The following is a 23746-nucleotide window of genomic DNA, read 5'->3' on the forward strand; positions in this document are numbered from 1 at the left end:
TAGCAAAATCAAAGTTTCTTGCAGAATAAACATTAAAAAAAAATAAAATCCATGGGCAAGTTTCAGTACATTTCACTTTAATTTAACCCACAATAGCTTATGTTGGTGCTAGCACCTAGTACCTCCCCTGGTACAAACAGCAGAAGATATAGCCTGGCACTAATGGGGTGCACCACTGTGGAAAGCAGTGGCACACATGCTCAGAAAGGCAGCTCCTATAAAGGATGGTGACAGACATTATGCAATGATCAATGGAAATACTACGTTAAGTTTTTACTTTAGTAATAGGAAATTCCACCAAAATTGAGCTTCTCCAACAGACTGAACGTGAATGTCACAAAGCCCTAGTTTGTTAACAAAGCAAAGTTAGAATAAACTCGTTTTGATTAATCAGATGGTGAGTGATGAGAAAATAACAAAAAAATGAAATAAGCTTTAAATTTTGGGTGGTGCTAAAATGAGTATGTTTTGGTTTACTATGATACAGAGCACCTTTAATCCAGTGTAGGTCAATTCTATTCATTGCTTTTTATTTGAAGTGATGACTTGACTAAACCAGACTTCTAAAGTTCTGCTAGAATTCCTCACTGGGCAGCACTGAAGAAAGCCACCACCTTTCCCCAAAAGAGCACAGCCAACTGAGAGCACAGACGTGCCCGACACAGACTAATTCTACAGCTGCCATGCTGACAAGGTGCCAGGTTCTCTTGGCAAATTGTCTAAGCAGCAGAAGTGCAGGGTCCCTACTCGCCATCCCTCACACCACTCTCCTTTCTGAAGCCCAAGGGTGCCAATAGTACTCTGATAATCAACGAACTTGCTTGTCAAAAAGGCACAAACAATCCTCTTTGAACTAGACAGGAGCAACCTTGAAAATCACAAGGCCTTCAAATTAATAGTAATAATAGTAATAATAATTCCCATACCTCTTAGCTATAATGCACTGAACTTTGCCTTTTCTTCCTGTGACATTGATTTTCGCTTACTCTATTTAAACTTTGAAATGCAAAGGATAGTTTGGTTTAATTTCTGTTCTCTGTATGTATGCTTCCACACACACATATCATAGACGTATTTTATTCTGCTTTATTTCACGTAGCGCTTCTGTGGTCTAGCTGCCATGTTTTCTCTCTACACACGTTCACATTTGTGTCCAAAAATACACAGTCCAATGAACACTGAGTCATAGACGAGGTAAAACATGCTTTGCACATTTTGCAGTGTTTGAAAACACTCAAACACTGTTCCTGTCTCTTGCTTTTATACAATTTTAAATAAGTGCTCTCTGTGTCACAAAAGAAACTTTGCAAAAGCATGCAAGAGCATTAATAGTCCCTATGATTTTAAATGAATATATAACTGCGTAAATAATACATATAGTGCTACACTGTATCAAAGTATAAACTTAACAACTCATTGAAGTCTTCAGAAAAATTAGATAACCAAGAATCTTCAAAATGATACTGCCTTTTTAAATATAATATTTGCATTTTCTGTAGATGTCTTTGCAAAACACCCGAGAGGATAACCATGCAAAACTGGATGTTTCATTTTATAGGTATTAGCTGCAGCTACAATCCGTTCCTGTGCCAAGCAAAATGTATGGAAATAACATTTAATCCAATGTCTTTTAGAAGACAATCCCAAAGTTCTTGTGTGTCTTATGTTCTTTCCACAATCTAATTTATTTAAAATGCTATGAAGAAGTACTTTACCTACACCATATAAGGAATGAAATCCAAGGTCACAAGTGAAGAAAGACGTGCACAAATCTTGACCTACCCACATCTGCCGGAACGACACAAGTTGGTGAGGATTCAAGTGTTCCTAGTAAGTGCTTAAACTCTATCCACATGGTATATCCAGATAGAAGAAAAATAGGCTGAAATGTGCACTCATAAGAATGATTCTTCTGTAAATGGCATTCTTTCACCTCTGATTTTGGAGAAGTACTTGGAAAGTCAGAACAATAAATTCTGCTCCTTAAGAGAGAAAAAAAACATTCAGTTAATACATTGTAACTATAAGCTGCTCATGGCATCAGTAAAACAGAAATCTGAAGGCAATTAAAACAAATGGTGTCACTGGAACCATCCGGGGTTTTCTGATGATTATTTGGACAGATCTTGAACTTGAGTCTGCACTAAATGGATAAGTAACACTACAGCATTATTCCTTAAAGCTTTGGCTCTTAGACCAAAAAAAGTAGGACGTGAAGGCTCTCCCCAGTGCAAAATCTTTTGATAAGAGACTAACAACAGGAATAAACAGGTACGGCAAGACCAGGCATCTCCAAATACTCATAAATCATGTTACTTCAGTGGTATGTATTAGCAATAAACATAGCAAGGCAGATCTCCAGCCAAGAAATGGCTCCAGCCGGGAACATGACTTTCAAAATACCACCTGGCATCCAGGGGAAAGCTGCCACATGGACCAATTGGATATGTACAGCAAAGCCTCCGGGAGATGGAAATTGCATAAAAATATCAATTCTGAAGGGTAGCAATAAAATCCCACATATAGTCAGTAACGCATCTGGCAACAGAAGAGAGGACACCTGGAGTCTGGATAAAATGGCACTGGACATCTTATCAGTGATGGAAAGGAAAGTTTTCAAATTTCTCCTAAGCTTCTGCACAGCTCAGACTTGTGGTGAGAGTGGCCAGAGAGGGTATTAGTTATTCAACTGAACCACAAAAGTTACACTTAGCCGAATCTCTCCTCTTCCTGTCAACGTAGCTAATATTGATTAAACTGTTGCCTTGTGCTTTGAAGGTTTAGCTTAGCATTTTCTGTTTTTACAGGATGATCATTTCTGTGCTGTTTCTGTTGGCAGTACTGACTGTAGAGGAAGATGTAGCAACAATCCAACCAAAACAAAACACCAAAACAGCAAAGCTATCACACCACATTACTGTAGAGCGTTGGATTTCATCTGTAAAATGTGATTGCATCAGTAACTAAGAAGAATAGCTGTGTGCTCCTGGAAAACCTGACGTGCCTGATGTCGATGCAACACATCTAATTTCCAACTTTCATCCTGTGGACTTGTCTATGTCTAAGTAAACACTAGCAACTCCAGCGTATTTATGGTGCCTCTTCCAATCAAGCTCAGGCAATTAAAAAAACTGACTGTTTCATTTGGTTTCAAGCTTGTAAACATTCAAGTTCATTTTGTATTTTTGTTCCCAATATGCAATAGAATCTTATGCAAATGTGTTTTCATAATTATTATAAATTTTTAATCATCTTATACTTCAACTTTTTGGTAGTCAGTACATTCACGTGGTCCCCCATGATTTCCCCCCCCGCCCCTTTCAGACATTACTATTAGCAAACCAAAAAAAAAAGAAAAAAAAAAAAGAAAAAAGAACAAAAAGAAAGATCACAATAAATACTAGCATCTGGGAAGCATTTTCAGTCAGTATTAACGTTCACTGTTTGATCTAGCAGGAACACTGTAACAAATGTACAGATTATCACTTTGTATTAGAAAACATTTTTAGCTAAACCTGAACAATGAAAAAGTGGGAATAAAAAACATGGCAAGAGCAGCATGGTTTTTATTTCAAGCTCCCTGCTCAGCAGGACACACATTTTATTCATACTTGTGAAGACAGTCAAAACAAAACCTACCTTAGCAGTCAGCTAGTCACTAATCCTGCCCTAAAAGCCTCCACTTGAAATCTCAAACATTCCAGTTATTACTTCAGTCCACAAAATCCTGAGAAATATTCACCTTGGTACTATGATAGTTCAAAACTTCAATCCACCTCCAACAGAGAAGACAGTCCAGCTTTCCAAAGGATTAGGCCCTCACGGTTGATTTAAGCTTGTTTGCCAAAACTTTTGCATATCCAGTCCAGCAGAGCAGTAAAATTAAAGATTTTTTTTCTCAGGAAGGGTTGTCTGTCTGTCCATCTTGTTTATATAAAGACTAACACAGTTCTAGGAAACTCCCAAGCTCAATGTATTAGTAACTCAAAGGGATTTTTTAGTTTCATGGTAAAACAATGTTATCACAGGCACTATTTGTGCACATGAATGAAGATAAGGATGATCATACCACTGATTCAATGATCAGTTCTGTATTTTACAAACTACAATGTGTTTGCTCCACACCACACCCCAGTTCTCCTGCTCTGTCCAAAAGACAAAGAAAATTAAACCAACTATCTGAAAACAAGCTAGGCCAAAACACCTGACCAAACCCATGAAAACTAAGAATTGCTCTAGCCACTGAAGATGATACCTTCATAAAGCAATATTCCCTTTATGAAGTAAGATTTGATTCTCAGTTTATAAGCAAGATTTTTTTCCATCTGGAATGAATTAAATTCCATCCCTGTATTTTTACCTACTGCCTGTATATAGGAAAAAAATACAGATTTACAGAAAAATCAAAGATTGGATGAAGACCTCAAAAAGTCTCAAGTTCTATGTCCAACTTGAAGCAGCATTAAATTCAAAGTCAGGTCAAGTTGCCCAGGGTCCTGTCCCGTCAAGATCTGAAAGTCTCCAAGGACAGAGATTCTACAGCCTCTCTGGGCCACTGCTCCAGCGCTCAGTCACTCTCACTGTGAATGTTGTTTTTTTTTCCTTATTTCCTTACAATTTGTAGATACGAGCAACTAGAAGAATAATTTTTATAATTGATACAAGCAAACATATCTAGTTGAGGAGAACTGGCTTCCAAACTACATCTACAGGTTTTACAAATGCTGAAGAACATTGTAAATAGAATCCACGTTACATACTCGGGTATTAGGCACATGGTTTAGTGTTGGACTTGGCAGTGTTAGGTTAATGGTTGGACTTGATGATCTTAAAGGTCTTTTCCAACCTAAATGATTCTATGATTCTATCTATGGTCCCCTTTCTGCACACGTAGTTAATACCTCTGGAGTTCTGGATGGGAAAAAGTCCATCTTATAGAAACTGAGCACATTTTATAATTACATCTACTCAGAATTCTTTGCTCTAATAGTATTTCCAGAGCAACGCTTTCCAAACATAAATAGTGCATTAAAAGCTATACATACCTATAGTATCTTAACTGCAAGGAGCTCCCCGGGAGCAATGTGTTTGGGTTTGCAGACCATCTACAAGTCATTTTAGTTAAGTACCCATCCGTTTCACATGTGATATTGATATTCACATCTAATTAAAACACATTGAAAGTTTATTAATAAAGATATAATTGTTTATACAAAAAAGATGCATTACAAGTCATAACGGCTCGATAAAGGCTAACTGGAGTTTAAAATGGAAATATTCTGACCTTACTATTAAAATGCACCAAAACTGTAATTTAAAATCATCTGGAGTCTTACCTACTACATATAATTCAGCGTATCTATGATGACATTCCCTATTTTGATGACAACAGTACAACGCGTTATAGAAGAAATTTCCTCTAGGTTTTGTTGCTTTCAAGTTGAAAAGAGTAACTTTGCTTACGCGATCATTCACAAGCGTATACTGACTTTCTGGGATTTCTTCTGCTAAATTCAGCCACCAAACAATCTTCTTGGACACTACAATCTTGGTTTTGTTTTTATAGATGCAATGAAAGGAAACATTAGAACCAACGCTGGTCAGTATCTTAGGAGGGAAGTACAGGACTTCAGCTACACAGGAGGGGAAAAAAAGGAAGAAAAAACCATTGAGATTAGAATCTGAACAAAAAAAAAATATAAAAGCATATGTCAATAGAATATTATTATCATCCAGTTGTATTTCTAAATTTCCTGCTTCTTAATTACCATGATGACTATAGGGAGAGGGGCAGAAATGAGCCCTTTACTGTCTCACTCCCCATAACTGACGTTTGTAAATTCTGATAAAAATAATCTTTAATATCCCCAGGCAAATAGGAATTAAATGAGCAGAAAATCACTGGAGGGTACAGTGAAACCAATACACAGCAGCACAAGGGAAACAGGGAATCATATGGGCTCCTGTAAATTAAATCTTGGGGAACTAGATTAACACTGCTGCTTTTTACTCAGGCCACTTTTTTAAGGCATCAGGTCAGCTTATTTATATACTGCAACAAGTACTTGCAACCTAGAAAGGCTTAGCTTCTGTAACTCGTCTCACAAAGACTTACACCACAAATTGTAAAATTGTCCTCAGCTAAAAGTGAGAGAAGATCCAAATAAGAGAAGAGCAATGTTTGGGTTTGGAAAAAAATCTAACCCTTTGAACCCTGCAAGGATGTTGAAATCTTATGCTAACTGAAGCGTTACTGTAATACTGGTACATATATTTTGAGAGAATTGCTATTCGGAATTGGAGGGTGGTGGTGAAAAAAAAAAAAAAAAAAAAAAAAAGGCTTTCCAGTAGTTACTAATCCTGCTCCTATTCTCCTATTGAAGTCAGCAGGAGATTAATGTCTCAAAAACTTGTTTACAATCTCAGAAGCGTAGTTAATTCCAAATGGTAGCAGTGATACAGTAAGTAATTTGCCTAAGCATAAAGACACTGAATTTGCAAAGCATGTAAACATGCATAAGCTCAGCCACGATCAGTCAGGTACTTAGGGAAGCTACAGGTGTTATACACCTGCTGATAAGGAACAGTTTGCCAGAGATCAACACAAAGCCAGCATGAAAATACTTAAAAGGTCAGGTTTGCTTTCCATAGTTCAGGAACCTCGTCAGATATTTTTAGGATTTTTCCAAAATACAAGCCTTCTCAGATAGTAGAGCAGACCTACAACACTGTCGTTGTCAAAGACCTTCATATTAAATATAAATCGGAACGTGAATGCACAAAAACATAACTGCCTGATTTCAGTGTGTACTGTTCCGGTGCTAACGTGCCTCCGCGAATGCAAGGCAGCGTTCCTGTCACCAGCTGCTTCGCTGCTCCCAGCTGTGCTGCGCGCTCCGCTGTTCCTCCACTGGCTCATCCTGTCATTGGCCATCGGAGGCCATACGCCAATTTGAGCTTCCTGCAGTGAGAAATTAATCCCTCTATGCTGCCATCAGGTTTGTCACAACGGGATTATTTTGCTGATGAGATGTATGTTTAATACGTTACACATCCCATAACAGGATTTAAAAAAAAAAAAAAATCTAACAGTATTTAATGCACCTCTTTTGCATCCATATTTCTCAATACACTCATAAACCCTTTCTGAAAATGTCAGTATATGCATATGTGAGAGAGAGAACATGTATTTACCCCCAAAAACTTCTCAAAGCTATATAGTTCCATATATATATATATATATGCACACATACACTTTTTAAAAAATTTTTACATATGTAGATGTAAATCCAAAAGACTAGGGGCCAGTTAGGCCTCTAGGCATATCATCAGGCATCCTGTGTTTCATGCTCGATTGCCACGAAGGCCTGTGTATTTTCAGCTTTCTTGGAAAAGAGCTCTTTCTGCAAAGTTTAGTTATTTCCTTGGTACTTGATTTAAGCACATACATTACACTATCTAGCATACAGCAAGCAGGCGTACGTGTAAGTGCCCAGGTAAAGCACTAGTACTGTCATGTAATAGTTCACAGGATACCTGTGACAACGCAGACCAAAACATTTCCAGTTAAACATAACCAGAGCATGGAAAATACAATGCAAAAAATCCTGAAATCTTTAGGCTGGCCCAAAACAGCTCAAGCTGCAAAGCAAATCAGCAATCCTGATAACCAACCAAGGATTTGCCAAACCAAATTTCTTTCCCTTCCTATATACTTTGCCTGTGAATAAAGGGCCATTATTATCTATCATTTTAGCAGGAGCTATGTTGATATAAGGGACCTCATTACGTCAGTCGGGGAGAGCTCTTACTGTGTGTGACGTGTCAGGCACTCACCCTACTTGGGTAGTAAATTGATTACAGCGTATAAGATTATATGCTTAACACTAAAGCCACGTGCATTGAAACTGACTGACTGGGGCTATTGTGCAGTTTATGAATGGGGCTCAGCATTACAAACCAAGATGGATTATATTAAATCTACAAACCCAAAACTGTGTTCTGCACTTTTAGGTCAACTCCAAAGCTTCATGCTAAAATAAAAGTTAGAGAAAGCATCAGGAGAAAAATCTTCTATTGAGTAGAGGTTAAACGCTGCCAACTGTCTTTTGAAATGAAAAAACTCTTAGAAAAAGAGCTTTTTCTGGGTCTGAACAGGTGCTTGGTGAGCTAGCAACAGGGCCAGACAAGGAGGTGTCATGGAGCAGACCGTGCAGGCTACACGCATTAGTCCAGAACTCTTCTAATGCAAGTCGTGTACAAAGGAAAGAGCAGAATCTCAGGCAAAGCCATGCAGAAAGAGAAGCAGAAGGGGAAAGAACTTCCACAGGATTTTTCAGCCCAACTCATGCATACTATACCTCCCTGGATAACACATGCCCTCAAATACTCCTTCTACAAAACAAATCAAACTGGGAAATCTATTCTATTCCAAAAGACTACTTACTGCACGTAAGTGACTGAATGTGACCTACCTCCCGAATTGAGATTATAGGGTGTGCTCCAGTCACTCCAGAACCCTGGACCATGATGATTCCTGCACCGCACTTGAACTAAGTATGAAGAATCAAGTAGTGTATTGTCTATGGCCAGTGAGGTTTCTAGAGCAACTTGAACCATCTGTTGGATTATCAGAAGCCATTATTGTTTTATAATGAAACAGGAAAAGGAAAGGGACAGAGAGAACCAAAAGAAATAGTCTAGAGAGTAGTTTTTAGGTAGCAAGTTGGGTAAAGAAAGCTTTCTTCTTTAAATATACTGTAAATTTGAATATGGTAGAGGTGGCATACCTCTGCAGAAAACATGTTGTTTCATTATGGACTGCTAATTAACAGCTGCTTTTTATTCCAAAGCCAGTTGCATGGTAGCAACAGAAAAAGCAATTCATTAATAAAAGCTATAAATATTAAACACATATGCATGTATCATAGAATTTGGGACTTGCTGAAAGAAGAGAGCTTTGCCTTTACACTTCACAGAATCTAGCATTTCATCCAAAAAGAAAGATGGGAATTTCTTTGTAAGACCCAACAGGAGACAGGTCTTTCATCACTGTGTAGTGGCTCTCCTAGTGTAACAGACAAAGTCCAGCTTGCCAGCTCTACCACACACTGTTGACGTTTACCAGGGTCTGCTGGACACACCAGCCCAGGGGAAACCAGTGTGCCATGCTCAGCTCCACCAGACCAGCCATGTTGCTCAGCCCACCAGAGCCACTGCCCAAGGACAAGGAGGGTGGTAAGAAATCCTGAACTCTGGAATAGACCTGCACTGCTCCATTGTAAATAACAGTGAGCAGAGCTGACTCACCTGCCAGCCATTTTGATCTGAATCTGCAGAGATCTTCACTTCATACTGAAGTGGGTATGGCATCAGCACAGGGTCAGACCAGCAGATTCTCATTTGACCTTTCTCTGTCATTTCCAGATGCAGGTTCAAAGGAGGTTCAGGCTTTACTGCGGACAAATTAATTGACAAGCTTACCACTAACCTCATTGCCTGTGACTGCTGGCAGTAATGGGTTTTTACTCATTCAGAAGTCTCTTTCATGCCTTTTCTTTAAACTCAGCTTCCAAAAGCTGCTCTATAGCTAGTGTGCAACAGACTAATGTTGTGTAATATCACTGGAAAAGTGCACCCTGGCACCGTTAAATAGTCAGTTACCAGGACATGCTGTTTGACCTAACGTTTGCCTTAAAACTACATGAATTTCTTGCCTTAAAACTACATGAATTTCTTGCCTTGAGCCATGATTCTCCCCAGTAACCAAGCACTAACTTCCCTGTTTTGCTGAAAAGGACTGGGAGGGATGGGAGGGCTGAGCAAAGCAATTAGCTCAGCTCCTTAAGAGATAGGAGATTATGTCCTCATACTGTACACAAAGAATTTCTAAATATTCCTATCTCTTCTACAGCGATTATGGCTATTAAAGTAGGTCTCCAGGAGAGCTACATTAGGGCAAAGTAAAAAATGGAGGGTTTCAGAAATTTTCCACAAGGATGAAAAGAACTCTCTGGAGAGGGAAATGGATGGGCAATTTAGAATGATGACTAGGATTACACTCACTCTTCCTCGGAAAAAGGCATAGCTTTTAAAACAAAAGTCAGTAACTTCCACATCACACTTTCGTGACTCTTAGAATACAAATGATGTCTGTGCTACTGATGCCACCTGTTCTACTGAGATCATCTATAAGCAAGTACAACTCTACGTTACACAAGTATTCATAGCTTTACTTCCACAATAATTTTTAATTGAGTTAAATCTTGGCAGATCATATACTAATATTATGCATTTTTAAATATACGCCACTAAGCAGAACAAACTAATTATGTAATTTTAAACACTGGCAGATGCAACTCTGAATTTTTAATTTTTTCCTGTAACATAATTAAAAAGCAGCATGATGAGAAATGCAACCTCTCATCTTCAAAACTAGCTCACCCAGAGACTTTTAACTTATTCTGTCTGCAAAGCACATCAGTTAGGAAGAAGTTCATAAAACTTCTATTTTTTTTTTTTTTCCCCACAGATGACAGAGTCTCTGCCTTTTTGAAATTTGCCAAGATCTGCAATAACTGTGCATATTGGATAGCAACACATATCAAATCCATAATGTCAGTATGGTTTTAACTCGATTAAATACAGAGGAATGTTTTCCAACTTGGAAAATGTTGGAACTGTATGTGTAAGGAAGAAAGTATCAGGACAAGAGAACTGCTTGAAAGAGGAGGTAGTTTTATTTCCTAAATAACTTTAGGAAGAGCTTTTTTTCCCCTCAGTTTTTAATTTAAGTCCTCAGTAACATAGACAAATAAGCTTCACCACTGCCCCAGACTCAGGCACACAGCAGTCTTGACTAGAAATGAAAGATCAAGTATGTTGACAGGCTGGCCTTTGCTCAGTATGGTTTTGTACTAGAGCCCAGACAGGCATCAGGCGGCTAAGAAACGTGTACAGCACCACCCTGAGCAAGTGAGACAGCACCAGAAAGCCTTGTCCTCTTCTGTCTGTGCCCTCCTCCAGAAGAGACATCCTGCTGCTGTTCTCCATTGAAAAAGGTTTACAATATAGATTAGGCTTACCTATGTCTATGGGCTTGACTGCCATCAAAGGTGACCATAGAGGTGTTACACCAATCGTAATTTTCAGCCACATGATGTAAGTGTAGTTGAGTCTCAGAGAAGGCACGCAGCACTCACACTTGTCATACTCACTACAGTCACACTGAGCAACCATGACACTCCCCTTTAGAGAGCTCGTAGATACATCTCCCAGTGAAAGCTCTGATCTACAAGGGAAAAAAGAAACCATAAAACAAAACAAACCAGTATTTCTTTCTACACTCTACCTCAATACAGGAGGTTTATCCATCTGGATAAGGTTTATTTACCAAAAAAAAAAAATAAAAAATTAATGAAACAAGTAAAAAAAGCAGTAATTGTAACCAATTGCTTTTACTTTGCTGCTTCTCTCTTTTTAACTGGTTTCGAAGTAAAGTAGTTAAGATGATTTCATGAAAAGTATTCCTAATGTTTGACTTTAAAACAAATGTGTTACATACTAGATGATACCTGTAGTTTAGTCAGACTAGTTTCTGATTCCTGATAGTAACTATTACTAGATACTTCTTAGGCACAGAAAGTTAGTTTACCTTACAGTGGACTAATTGGCAGCTCTCTGCCACCCCCATAGAGATTATGTTCTAATTCCTATTCATGAGACACTGAAATAAAATCTAAACAACTTAACGTTCCTTCCAGCTTCTGTGACAATTAAGTATTACAAATAATATAATAATCAAAACCAATTATTCACGTGAAAAACCAGTTTTGGAATAACAAAAGGCTAAAGAACTCCATCATTCAGAACACGTTTTAGCACTCATTTTCAACAACTTAGAGTATTTGGGGGAGGAAACAAAAAAAAAAGACACCCTGTGTCCTCCAAAAGCCTTAACATTGTGCAGTTAATTCCAAGACAAAGCTTTAATTATTTTTATGCACAGTATGTTTGTCTATTAGATAGTCTGATGTTTCCTAGGAAAGCAAATTATTTATTCACATGCATTACTACTATTGTCTTAGGCAGGCCCACAGAAAGTGTTTAGTGTAAGGAACTTACTGCGTTTTGCTTTTATTGCTTCTCAGAGTAAAGCTCATGGGCCTATTTTTGACTGAATGTTCAGATTTAGTTTCAAGGGAGGTTTTTTACCTTTTTTTTTTTTCTTTCTATTAACACTCCTTCCTTGAGAGTTTAACATACACAAGTTTTGATTACATAATTCACTGCAAAAATTGTATGGTCTAAGATAAACTTTTGAGGTTTTTAAACAACTAATAGCTGCATGGGCATAATATACGTTTCTTAAACTGTTTAATCAGATTTTCTAATAATATGATTTCAATACATTTTAAATTAAATAAATTACAAAGTAGAATATACTGATACAAGCAGTCATGCATTATGTCTCTGATGCTAGCAAATGTTTTATAGGATACAAAAAGAACATACATATTCATATTGAAATACAGGCCACCACATTTAGTCTGTATCTCTAAAACATATACAATTTTCCTTGGGTTAACTTCAAGAAGCAGCACGAAGATGACCCATACAATTTCCCATGTACACATTAGTACACAGATGTTTTACAGGCATTTGTAGAGCAATCCTCATGTGTACGATTACTCTCCTATACCTGTTTTCAATCTCCATTGACTTTAGTCAAACTATTCTTGATTTATGAAATAAATACCACGCAAGTAGGCACAAAGCTGCTTCTATTCTGAGAGCAACCAGCAGTTCCCAAAGTATTCTTCATTCTCATTTCTATTCCACAGATGTTTTTTAGGCTCTTTCAAACACAGATACACATTTATGGTGTACTGCAGGTATTCAGGGACCCAGGCCTCCTTAAGGTAGTGAATTTAATAGTGTGAATACCTTGTGGCCAAACTGCTCACAGCAGCAAAGCCAAGACAAATCCTGACAGTTAAACCATCCTGGATTCTTTCCTGCTTTTCACATTTCACCCTTACAAAAAAAAAGTTTATGTTTTGAATTTTTCTGAAGTAATTTTGTAATTATTTCTGTAGAGTAAGGGTTTTGTTTTACTAATTCAGAGAAAAAAAAAATGAAGTTAATAGAATAAGAACCTTTCTGTAAAACTTATTTAAAAGTTTTATAGTTGGTATGACTCATTGTAACACTTGAATTCACAGAGGTCAGAGAACACTACATTGGAGAAGAAAGGACAAGATTTTCTGCTTTTTTTGTTTTTAGTCAATTTGGTATCTAGTACATTTAATCGACTGTAGAGCACAAGGGAAATGGGCATGATTCACTGATCCCGTTACCACGATCTGCCCTACTTAAAAAAAGAAAAGGTCAAAAACTGAGGAGAGGTTGGAAGCAAACAAAGGGCTGATGAATTATGGGGAAGAGCGTGTGCAAATCATGCTGACTGGGACTGCAAGGGAACGCACAATGTACACACATGGATCTCCTTGAATCAGGGCCCCACTCCCCTCATCATTCGCTGATCAACATGCACATGTTATGCATCCACCTTGTTTTTAGGGTACTCTCTGAAGCTGGTAACACAAGGATTTTCAGTAACACTACGCCCTCATAGCACCCATACGCTGCAGTAATGACCCCATAAGCTATGCAGCTTCATATTAATATGTAGTTTACATTTATTAGTTCTACAGTCAGTCAATACTGACATTCCTAAAATAATTTTTACCAGGACTCATAGACTTTAGGACACGAGAATTATGGAAGCTTATGCTGATGGTATCTGGCAGACATACAGCTTTTAAATTACTTGGAATATTTTTGTTTTTATAGTTGTGGGTCCACTTTTTTCTCCCGACTTTCCTTTTAAAGACTTCACAGAATTTTCTTTTAAGTTTCCCTGTCTTCTGTTGCTGCTCACAGATTTTATTAGTCTCAAAAAACCCACAATCGATCCATAAGAATGCAGTCTTTTCACCAAACCGTGTCTTTAAACTGATCTATCTGGAAAGCATTTACCACCACGCCCCTCTTTCTCCCAATCATTCCTAATAATTATTTCAAATTTTAACTGTCAAACTGAGCCTATTTGCACCCAGAAGACCACCCGTGTACAGGGGAAAAAAACTGCTAGAGAGCTCCTCCCCATGTTGTGTTGTGCCAGTATTGTGTTTCAAAGGCCACTTATTAGGGACTAAACAGGCATGGGTTGTTATTTCTCCCTGCTCCCACCACACAAACCTTTCATTTGTTTACTGTATAAAATGCTGTGTGTAGGAACGCAAGGGTAACTGGAGGAAACCCTGTGGCTCCATGCCAGGCAGGCCTTCCACCCCTTGTGAGGCAGAACGACCAGTATCTCGCTTCTGTGCTGTAGACTTCTCTTAGAGCGCACTACCTCTGCAGGCCACCAGCGCAAAGCAAGGGGAAAGACCAAGCTATGTTATCAGATGCCAGGTCTGCTCCCAAAGGAAGGTACACAGATACTAAGAAACAGGGTAACAATCTTTGCATTTCTGTGAAGTGGCAAGACACAGGGACTATCTCACAAAATTTAGTTTGGGATAAGAGAACAGATCAACGGAGGACGTAATCATGAGGGGCCCTCACATCAACTTATTCCAAATTGCCAAGCCTAGGCTAAATGTATGAGAACCGATTACAAGCAAAACAACAGAAAGCCAAAGTGTTTTGGAGAACTGCAGCAGCCTGGGATTGCACAGCAGCCTGTCATCTTCGGTTTGGCTGCAGATGGATCCAGTCACAGAATAACCATTGTTCCTAAACTGTAGATACTGACTTTAGAGGAGCTCATGCTTATAAAGCCCTCAGAAGTTCAGGAGAGGTCAGTGCCTTCATTCATTAGAACGAGAGGAGAAATTTTGGGTAAGCTTAGAACAAAGCGACGGGCTATTAAAAACTGGAGTTTTCCAACAGACTTGCATCACACTGAGAGAAGCTATAAATCCTGGTTCAACAAGCACTTTACATCACACAACCAATGACCAGATCTAAGCCAGATCCAAGTTGTGGTGGGGGGAAGGAAAGACAGAGGGCTTATAAAATATGAGTGTATATACTAAGTCCTCATTCAGTTTTATAGTGCTGACTGCTGGAATTGCAGAGATTTGCCTTGGCACAGAGAGGTACACAAAAAACAGATAGGTACTAAGCATATGAACTTCTGTGAGTGGATTACCAGAGCCCACCTCTGAGATTCAACAGAAGACTAGTGAACTGGACTTAAGTTTTAATGGCTGGCAGAGAAGGGAGGGAGAATGCGCAAAGGCAATGTGACTTTAAGCTGGAAACATGGGACTAAAGCATGACATTGCAGAAGAAGGGAAAAAAAAAAAAATTGCATGCCCTGAACCACAGCAGTAACTAACGTTGCAACAAGGGCACGTGTCCAAGGCTTGTTTTTCTTTTCTACTCCAAGCACTGCACTCTTCAGTTGTGCATAGATAGTTCTTTCAGTCAACATCTTAAGTTAACACCTCCTAAATGTTTTTTATTTTGGTGCACAATTCAACCGTACTTCAGAACGTGTTGTTACTTACGCTAAATTAACCTGTGGCCCCGTGGTGAACTTTTAGACTTTAAGTTAGAAGCTGCAGAATGTCTTTACTGAATTTCAATCAACTTCTAACAGAAAACAAAAGGAAGAAATACATGAACTTCTACAATTCCTCCAATTTCAGGCAAGGTACAACATCACTTTTAGGTAGCTATGCTGAGGCATATCAGAAATAAGGTCACTATTATAACTCTGCTTTCAATATTTCTGTATACTGTGTTTGTGCAAGCGCGAGCTTTACTAGGAATCGACAGAGCAAAGCTGTCTGGGGTTCTAAGGATTTTCAATAATCATATCTCAATCTATTTGATATATAGTAGCTATAGGACAATACTTATTTGAATAAGCTGCCCCGTTAAACTGCAGAACATCTGATGGCTGCCTAGCTCAGAAGAGGATAAGTCTCTATTGAGAGGTTAATGTTCTCCAGCTGAAGAAGGCTCAATGTATAACTGGATGCACTCAACTAATCCACCAGTCTCGAGGTAAATTGCATGATTTATCCTTAAAAACATGTGAGAGTAGGCCCAGAACTAAAGGAGTACTTCACAGGTACTTCAAATAGGTCAGAAATATGAGTACACCCTATACATCACCATCTGCTGAAAGGGCAAATTATAATCAGCGCTCAAAATTAAACCAGGAGCATTCATCTGTGTCACTACAAAAGGATCCCTAAGGCTAAGTGATTTCAGTTAATGTAATTAACCATCAGGGTTTAAAGCATTCCTAGAATACATACAACTGGAAAGATCATTCACTTTTGGTAGACAATTAACCTAATTTGTCTAATTAACTTTCAGAATAATCTTTCCCCTCCCAAAGACATGCTGCTAGGGAGGGTAAAAGCCCTATCACTACCCTTGCTTGAGCCTCTTACAGAATACTGTTATAGCACTGTTTTGGCCAGAACAGAACATTTTCTGGTCAAAGTAACTCAATATCATTTACAAGCAGGCAAACTGTGGATGTGTAAAATAAGAGGATACTTCTTTAATGTTGAAAAAAGTAAAAGCTGTTGAGGACCCAAGCTTTTTTGCTGTAGATTCTTCTAGGTCATTATTTTTGTACATTGCCTGTCCTATACGTGAGAATTCTGGCTTGATCTCCAGACTCCCAGGGAGTAACACATGCCAGGAATGCATATTTTTAAAACTGGGCATGTTTTCAAGGTATTTTGGCTCATGTAAATAAAATGTTAAGGTATCAGCAAGCCAACAGGGAAAGCCGTCACCTTACCAAAATCTGAAATGTATTGCTAGCTGTTCCCCCAGAACATACGGACCCTAAAAGAAAAATATTAATATGAAATCTGGGAAGTGAAACAAGTTCTCCAATGTCAGGGACTGGCATCTCGCCTCTGCAGCAAAAAGTAATCAAATACAGAAACGCCACAAGGACTCTAGTGAGTCTATAGGGCCTGCTCTTATAAATTGCATGACACTTACTGAATTCCCTTCATAATACAAAGAACCTCTTCATCCCAGCTGGGACTTGAATCTGTTGTTCCACAGATGTTAGGCATACCAAAAAAAAAAAAAAATCAATATAGAGATTACTACACTAGGATTACTGGCAAAGATTTTTCTATTGCAGTTGAGACTGGATGGAACATAGGCAAATTCAGATCTACTTCTCCCGCAAACACATATGTAATGGTATTTCAGAAATCAAAGTCACGAGGAACACTGGAAATGGGAACCCAGTCAAAATCTGATTTCAGCTTTGAAGTATTTTGTCAACTAAACAACCATATTTACTACCAGTTAATGCTCTTGCTTTCTACCCTGACTACAGGGATAATTTGTGGCAAGTGGTATCTGTCATCCAGTTCTGGCTTTTTAAGTAGAAGTCGTCACCTGTAAATTCAGCTAATTTCGTTAGGAAACAGGCTAAACATAAATAGTTGAATTAAGTCTGTATGGTCATGCCATTCCTTCCAATCTGTCAGTAATACAGAAAAAACAGTGTGGTTTTGGAAATGGAATCAAATACATCTTTTTACGATCAAATCAGGCAGGTCATGTATGCAAGACCTACTCAGCCCACAGTCAGTAAGATTACCATCCATTACCATTCCAGAGAATATTTACCCCAGTGGCAACTGTATTAAATGTTGAGTAACATAATTAGTTCAAGAGAGAGAACATTATGGTCAAAAGCATAGAAAAAGGCAGAACCAAGATCGCAGCTTTAAAATTAAGCAACTGCAAAAGCAAAGATATTTTAGCCACTGTCGTGGTTTAACCCAGCAGGCAGCTAAACACCACACAGCCATTTGCTTACTCCCCCTACAGTGGGATGGGGAGAGAATCAGGAAAAAAAATGGTAAAACTTGAGGGTTGAGATAAAGAAAATTTAATAGGACAGAAAAGAAAGGGAAAATAATAATAATGGTAAAAGAATATACAAAACAAGTAATGCACAATGCAATTGCTCACCACCCACTGACCAGCCAGTTCACGAGCAGCAGCCCCACCCCCCGGCCAACCTCCCCAGTTTTTGTTCAGCATGACATCATATGGTATGGAATATCCCTTTGGCCAGTTTGGGCCAGCTGTCCCAGCTGTGCCCCCTCCCAGCTTCCTGTGCACTTCCAGCCTCCTGGCTGGCAGGGCAATATGAGAAGCTGGAAAGTCCTTGACTTAGTGTAAGCACTGCTCAGAGGTAACTAAAACATCAGCGCGTTATCAACATTATTCTCATCCTAAATCCAAAACACAGCACTATACCAGCTACTAGGAAGAAAATTAACTCTATCCCAGCCAAAACCAGGACAGCAAGTCAACACTGATTTCACTAAAGCATTTTAAGAAACATGGAAAGGACAGAGGAGGGGGACTCCCCATTCCAACCATTTCTCATTCAAAGGCAGAAACATAAACTTTCCATCTTGTTCAAGATTACTTTTAGATAAGACAAAGGTACATAACTTATCATCTGCTTGCAAAGCTAATGCTACCACTGAGTTGCAAGCTTGAGAGGTCAATGTTGATGTTTTAGAAAATGCTTTCAGATTTCTAATGATAACAGTGACAAATTTAACAGAGTCTGTACTTACATAGCATATAAAAGATTAACCTTCAAGTTGGCTCTCAAGTACAACTTCAAAAACTGCAGCCTACAAACTAACAGGTCCAGCTTGCCTTTAATCCAACATTCCATGTTCCAATTTGAATCTAAACAAAAGAATGGGATTAAACATTTCTGAACTATATTAAAACAAACAAAAAAAACCCAACTGAAGAGCCAGGATAAAATTCACTCACAAAGAGAGGACAAGTAACAGATATTCATGAAGGTTAGGCTGGACCCCAAGTGTGCAAATGTTTACAAATAATCCTTGCTGAATTGGGGACCAGTACATGCCCTTCAACACTCAAAAGGCTAACAACCTATGTGATACTGCTGCATTCTAATTATTAGAGAAGGAATATATTTTACCTGGCTTTACAGACAAGGCCACAAGGGGAAGAAAGAAATTAAGCTGCTGCTGTTGGTTGAAGGTTTTGCTGCTATCAACTGGTACAGCCTCTATGTGGCTGTACTGTGTACCCTTTGTGCACGCATATGCAGCTGTACTGCATACACAACAGCACCAAATTTAGTGTGGCAGTCTTTAACAGAGATTTATTTGTTCCATGGGATGGTTCTTGTAAAATGAAATTCTACTCTACTGAGGTCAATGAGATTCCTGCTACTGATAGCAACAGGCCAACTGGCCAGTATGCTGCTCAGAGACTGTGGTCAGAGACAGGGGGAGAAAAACAGTCTAGGAAAAAAATAATTCAATCTAATCCACGTACAGCTATTTACTAAGGCACCACAATCCAGGCAGAAAAGATGGCACTTGCTCTCCATCTCCCCCCACCTCCTGAAGGAGTTTAAAGCCCAGATCCACAAAAATATTTAAAATATTTCTCATAGTGTCTAAACACCTTTGAAGATCTGGGCTTACATCCTCATATGCAGTGCTACATATTTTATTCAGCATTTCCCTAGAAAGACAGCCAACTATTTTTTCCCCCTTTAAATCTGTGCTATACAATTTCCTTCATCTTCCACTACAGAATTCTGTGAGGAAGGATTTTACCACACTATGTTGTCTGCTCTGGATAAAAATGAACACCCATTAACACAACCCAGCCCCCTGCTCCCCAAACAACAAACCCCAACCTTTTTTTTTGAAGAAGTAGTAACTTCTTATGCACTTCAATGGAAAACCTACCTATTTCCTGAGAGGCAGAGATAATTATTTCTGAAGGAATAAACTTCCTTGCTTGCATGCTTGCTCTGTACAAAGAACAATCAATGTTGTTATCACTCCAAAGGCAACACAGAAAACTTTCGTCATTCATTAGCAAGGAAGGCTTGGTTTCGGATGCTCTCCTCAAACCAGACCAGCTCTCTACAACTCCAGCAGAGAAAGGACTCAAAAATGTCTCGTTCAGCAGCATACAAGGTAATGTAAAGTTCCTAGGAGGAATCTGATGGACCATACAGTGGGCAGCTGCCATTTGAAGAAGGTCTGCAAACACAAAGGCAAAGATATCGGAAATAAAAGAAGTTCATATTACTTGACAATGAAAAGGGAGTGGCCGATGTTATAGAGAAACACATTCATTACACAAAAATCAGACTATTTCCAGGGGCTGTTCTCCTCTGAGTTGGAGACAAAGTTACTAAAAACAGCCCCTCTGAACTGGTGTCACATCTGACAGATGCCAGCCTCCTCCCCCAAAGTCACTACACCTAATGTTTTGTTTTCTCAACCTCTTGAAACAGGTCAAGACCAAGACTGTAGGGGAAGCATCTTTTTGGGGTAAATTGACTTATATTAATTCAAAATACAGTAAATCCTAAACCTAAGTTCACACACTATACTGGTCTGAGTTTCATTTCCCCCTGCAGTGCTGGGACACTTGCAATCCAGCTCTCACAACATGGCTCCTCTACCGCAGAAAAAATAATCCCATTGTAAATATAACACATGGTCACATTGTAACTGTTAAATACCAAAGAATAGTATTACAAGAATACATGACTGTATGTAACTTTGCAACCCCAGGGCATTATCTGGGAAATGAGATGTAGGAAAAGAATAATCTTTTCCATCAGACTTAGATTCTTCAAAATAAAATCGTTCTGACCACATTTGTAGCTCTTGTTGGTAAGTCATAGCTTGAATTACGCTAACAATGATTTTGAGAATGATAAGCACGTCGGTTTTGGAAACAGCTTACTGTAAAACACTGCATGAATTTCAAAGATTAAAGCTCTAGTTACAGAAAGGCATGTGGGTCATTTGTGCACTTTGCATTTTGCTTTTTGCACAGTAAGGGCATAAATATTTTAAGCAGTTCATTAGATAGAAATTAATTCATGCTCTATGCCTTGCAATAGCCAAAATAAGTAAAACAGAATTTCTCTAGCACTGTTTGATTAATAGCACATAAGCATAAGCTAAATAATATAAAAACACAAAATGAAAGCTTTTAAAACAAGCAGATGCATGCTACCTTAAAAGCAGACACTGTGTTACTATGCAGTGTGTTAAAAAGTGTTTCATTTTCTCTTTACACAGATTTTGTACTGCCAGACTCCTGAAGGGTTCTGCTCTTTCCTCCTCTCTCACTTAACAGAGTTTGTGCCTCTGTAACTATCAGCTTCATTAGACCTCCTGGCTCCATGCAGAGGATTCACTTGACCAAACAGACTATTAGTCCACAATACATGATTAAAAAAGGACAAATGACTAAGCGACATGATTGCCTATGAAGCAGGACAGATAACTAACATACCACCCAATTCACAGAGTCAATTGCAGAGTGGGAAGAGATTCCTGTCAGTCAACTATTTTTCTAAAAAACAGACACACGCACCCCCTTGCATATCACACGAGACAATCTCACAGGATTAATTAAATTCTATAAAATCAAAATGTGTGCAGCTACTTACTGCTTCTGCAGAAGTGTTAAAAAATGATAATGCATTACAATACAGAACATTTAGCATAGGATTGCTATAGCTTTTAAACGCCCATTAATAAACTGCAGCATGCATTAAGAATGTTTTCCTGCTACAGGTGTAATAGTTTGTCCATGACACAGACACAAAGGAGGCCATCACTTACCGTTCTGTCCCTCAAATAGTGGCTTATTTAATGTCTGGGTTAACAGGGCTACAAAGATGCCAGCCATAGCTGTTAGTTTATCTGGAAACAGACCAAGATGGCCACTCGATAGATACAGTGACTTTCTGTCATTACAGGCCATCAGATAGTCACAAACAGCTCTGAAGCCTAATGAAAACTCCTTGAGGCATCCAGGTTTACTCATTAAAAGGTACACAGTATGTTTAGATTACATAAGGTATTTAAAAGAAGAACTTGTCAACAATGCAATATTGATACTGAGTGGATAAAGGTATGTATATAGAAAGATACGGAAAGATGTCTATGTATGTATATAGAAAAGAGATAGAAATCTAATGATTTATTCATCTTTTGTGACGATGACACAAATTTTGAAACTAACTTCATTGGATTATAGCATCTTCCTTCTCCCTAAGCAGCATCATTAAGACAAGAGGAAATGGCCTCAAGTTGAGCCAGGGGAAGTATAGGTTGGATATTAGGAAAAACTTCTTCACCGAAAGGATAGTCAGGCACTGGAACAGGCTGCCCAGGGAAGTGGTTGAGTCTCCATCCCTGGAGGTATTTAAAAGACAGGCAGATGTGGTGCTTAGGGACATGGTTTAGTGGTGGCCTTGGCAGTGCTGGATTAACGATTGGACTTGATGATCTTAAGGGTCTTTTCCAACCTTGACGATTCTATGATCACTAAAAGTCTCTAAAGAGTTCTTTTTTTAATCAAAAAAAGAAAGGCAAATACCAGCTGTCACTGAACAACATACACCAATATTGTTACAGGCACTTCCCAATTAGAAAACCAGCTTATTATATTCAACATTTACGGTTAATTGAGCACCCTTTAACAGCACCGTGCACATGAAAGCAGGAATGTCAGCTACCTGAATAAACAGAGCTCAAACTCAAAGTGACACCCTGGCTACACTGAGCTGAACAGAAACTTTACAGTTCTGATTGAACTGGGATTTTCCCTTCCATTTTTTGATCTATTAGGGTAACAAAACAAATTGCCTGTGAGCTTCTCTCTTATCAAATTCTGACTGGGGTATTTATTTGAATGCATCTTGACTCGCCACATACTTTCTACTGATGTTTCCTGATCTTAAAAGTCAGTTGCACTGACTTTTTTTTTTTTTAGTCTTCATTCTACATAATTTATAAGAGACCTATTTTTTTAGTAACTTACCCAATAGCACAAACATGGTCAGAATGATTTGCCAACACATCTTGTTTCGTAGAGCTGATCTGAAAAACATACAGAAAATCAACTGAGAGCTGATAATTATCAGTCTATTATTTCACTAAGGTTTCATTTCAGTGCACTTCAGTTAATTTGATACTCACACCTCTGTAAGCAGAAAGGAAGAACAAAATCAGAATGTCATTTGAGAAAAAAAACCATGGCTTAGAATATCAACTAAATGTCAATACAGCTCTTCTTTCATCATTAGAACTATATAGTACCTCGTTTCTCCAGGCTTTTGCTGATCATTGTTCACCTTTTGGGTTTGGTCATCTGAAAGGCACTACAAATCCAAAGAATCAAAATGCCCAAGAGATACTCAATTTTCAAAGTGCAGCATACACAAAAGCACTCAGGCACCCATTTCAACGGTGAAGACTTCACTACACTTTACAGCAGTATTTCAATACTGTTCTTTCATTTGAGATACCTTGTTCTTTTTGATTTTCATCCTGCAGTCACATGAATTCTGTTAAAACCCAAATATAGGCATTTTTATATTTTAAAAAAAGCTCAACAGAGGATATGAGAGGAAAACATACAGAGTTTGGTTGCCTTTGTAGTTAACCAGAACTAGATGATTAGTAAAATTTACATATCAAGTCAGACAGAGAATGCTGGAAATGCAAGAAATAAGATTTGGGGGGTGCCTCCAAAGTATTCTCATTCCTTAAATATTTCTGAAAGCAATTTCCTTGAGAACATCTATGTTGCCAAAAGAACTGGCGCCAATGCTATGTAATTCACTGGCCTT

The 23746-nt window shown here is 38.5% G+C and overlaps 1 protein-coding gene across 3 annotated transcripts in view; it reads right to left on the reverse strand.

Moving 5' to 3' along the window:
• The window catches only part of LEPR (leptin receptor), a 43212-nt gene that overhangs the window by 14670 nt on the left and 4796 nt on the right, over nt 1-23746 (reverse strand). For 2 of the 3 annotated variants that reach the window (XM_087734348.1, XM_087734350.1), the window contains exons 2-10: nt 22936-22994; nt 19827-20126; nt 18660-18777; nt 11085-11290; nt 9310-9455; nt 8475-8619; nt 5337-5633; nt 5046-5163; nt 1783-1982 (exon numbers count right to left, since the gene is read on the reverse strand). In XM_087734348.1, coding sequence (XP_087590474.1) covers nt 1783-1982; nt 5046-5163; nt 5337-5633; nt 8475-8619; nt 9310-9455; nt 11085-11290; nt 18660-18777; nt 19827-20126; nt 22936-22994 — 1589 coding nt within the window. The remainder of the gene's footprint in view (nt 1-1782; nt 1983-5045; nt 5164-5336; nt 5634-8474; nt 8620-9309; nt 9456-11084; nt 11291-18659; nt 18778-19826; nt 20127-22935; nt 22995-23746) is intronic. The other variant, XM_087734349.1, reaches the window with a different exon arrangement.

This window comes from Nipponia nippon, unplaced genomic scaffold, assembly GCF_047370975.1.
Source record: "Nipponia nippon isolate SJK-2023a ecotype South Korea unplaced genomic scaffold, ASM4737097v1 scaffold_5, whole genome shotgun sequence".
Classification (NCBI taxonomy): domain Eukaryota; kingdom Metazoa; phylum Chordata; class Aves; order Pelecaniformes; family Threskiornithidae; genus Nipponia; species Nipponia nippon.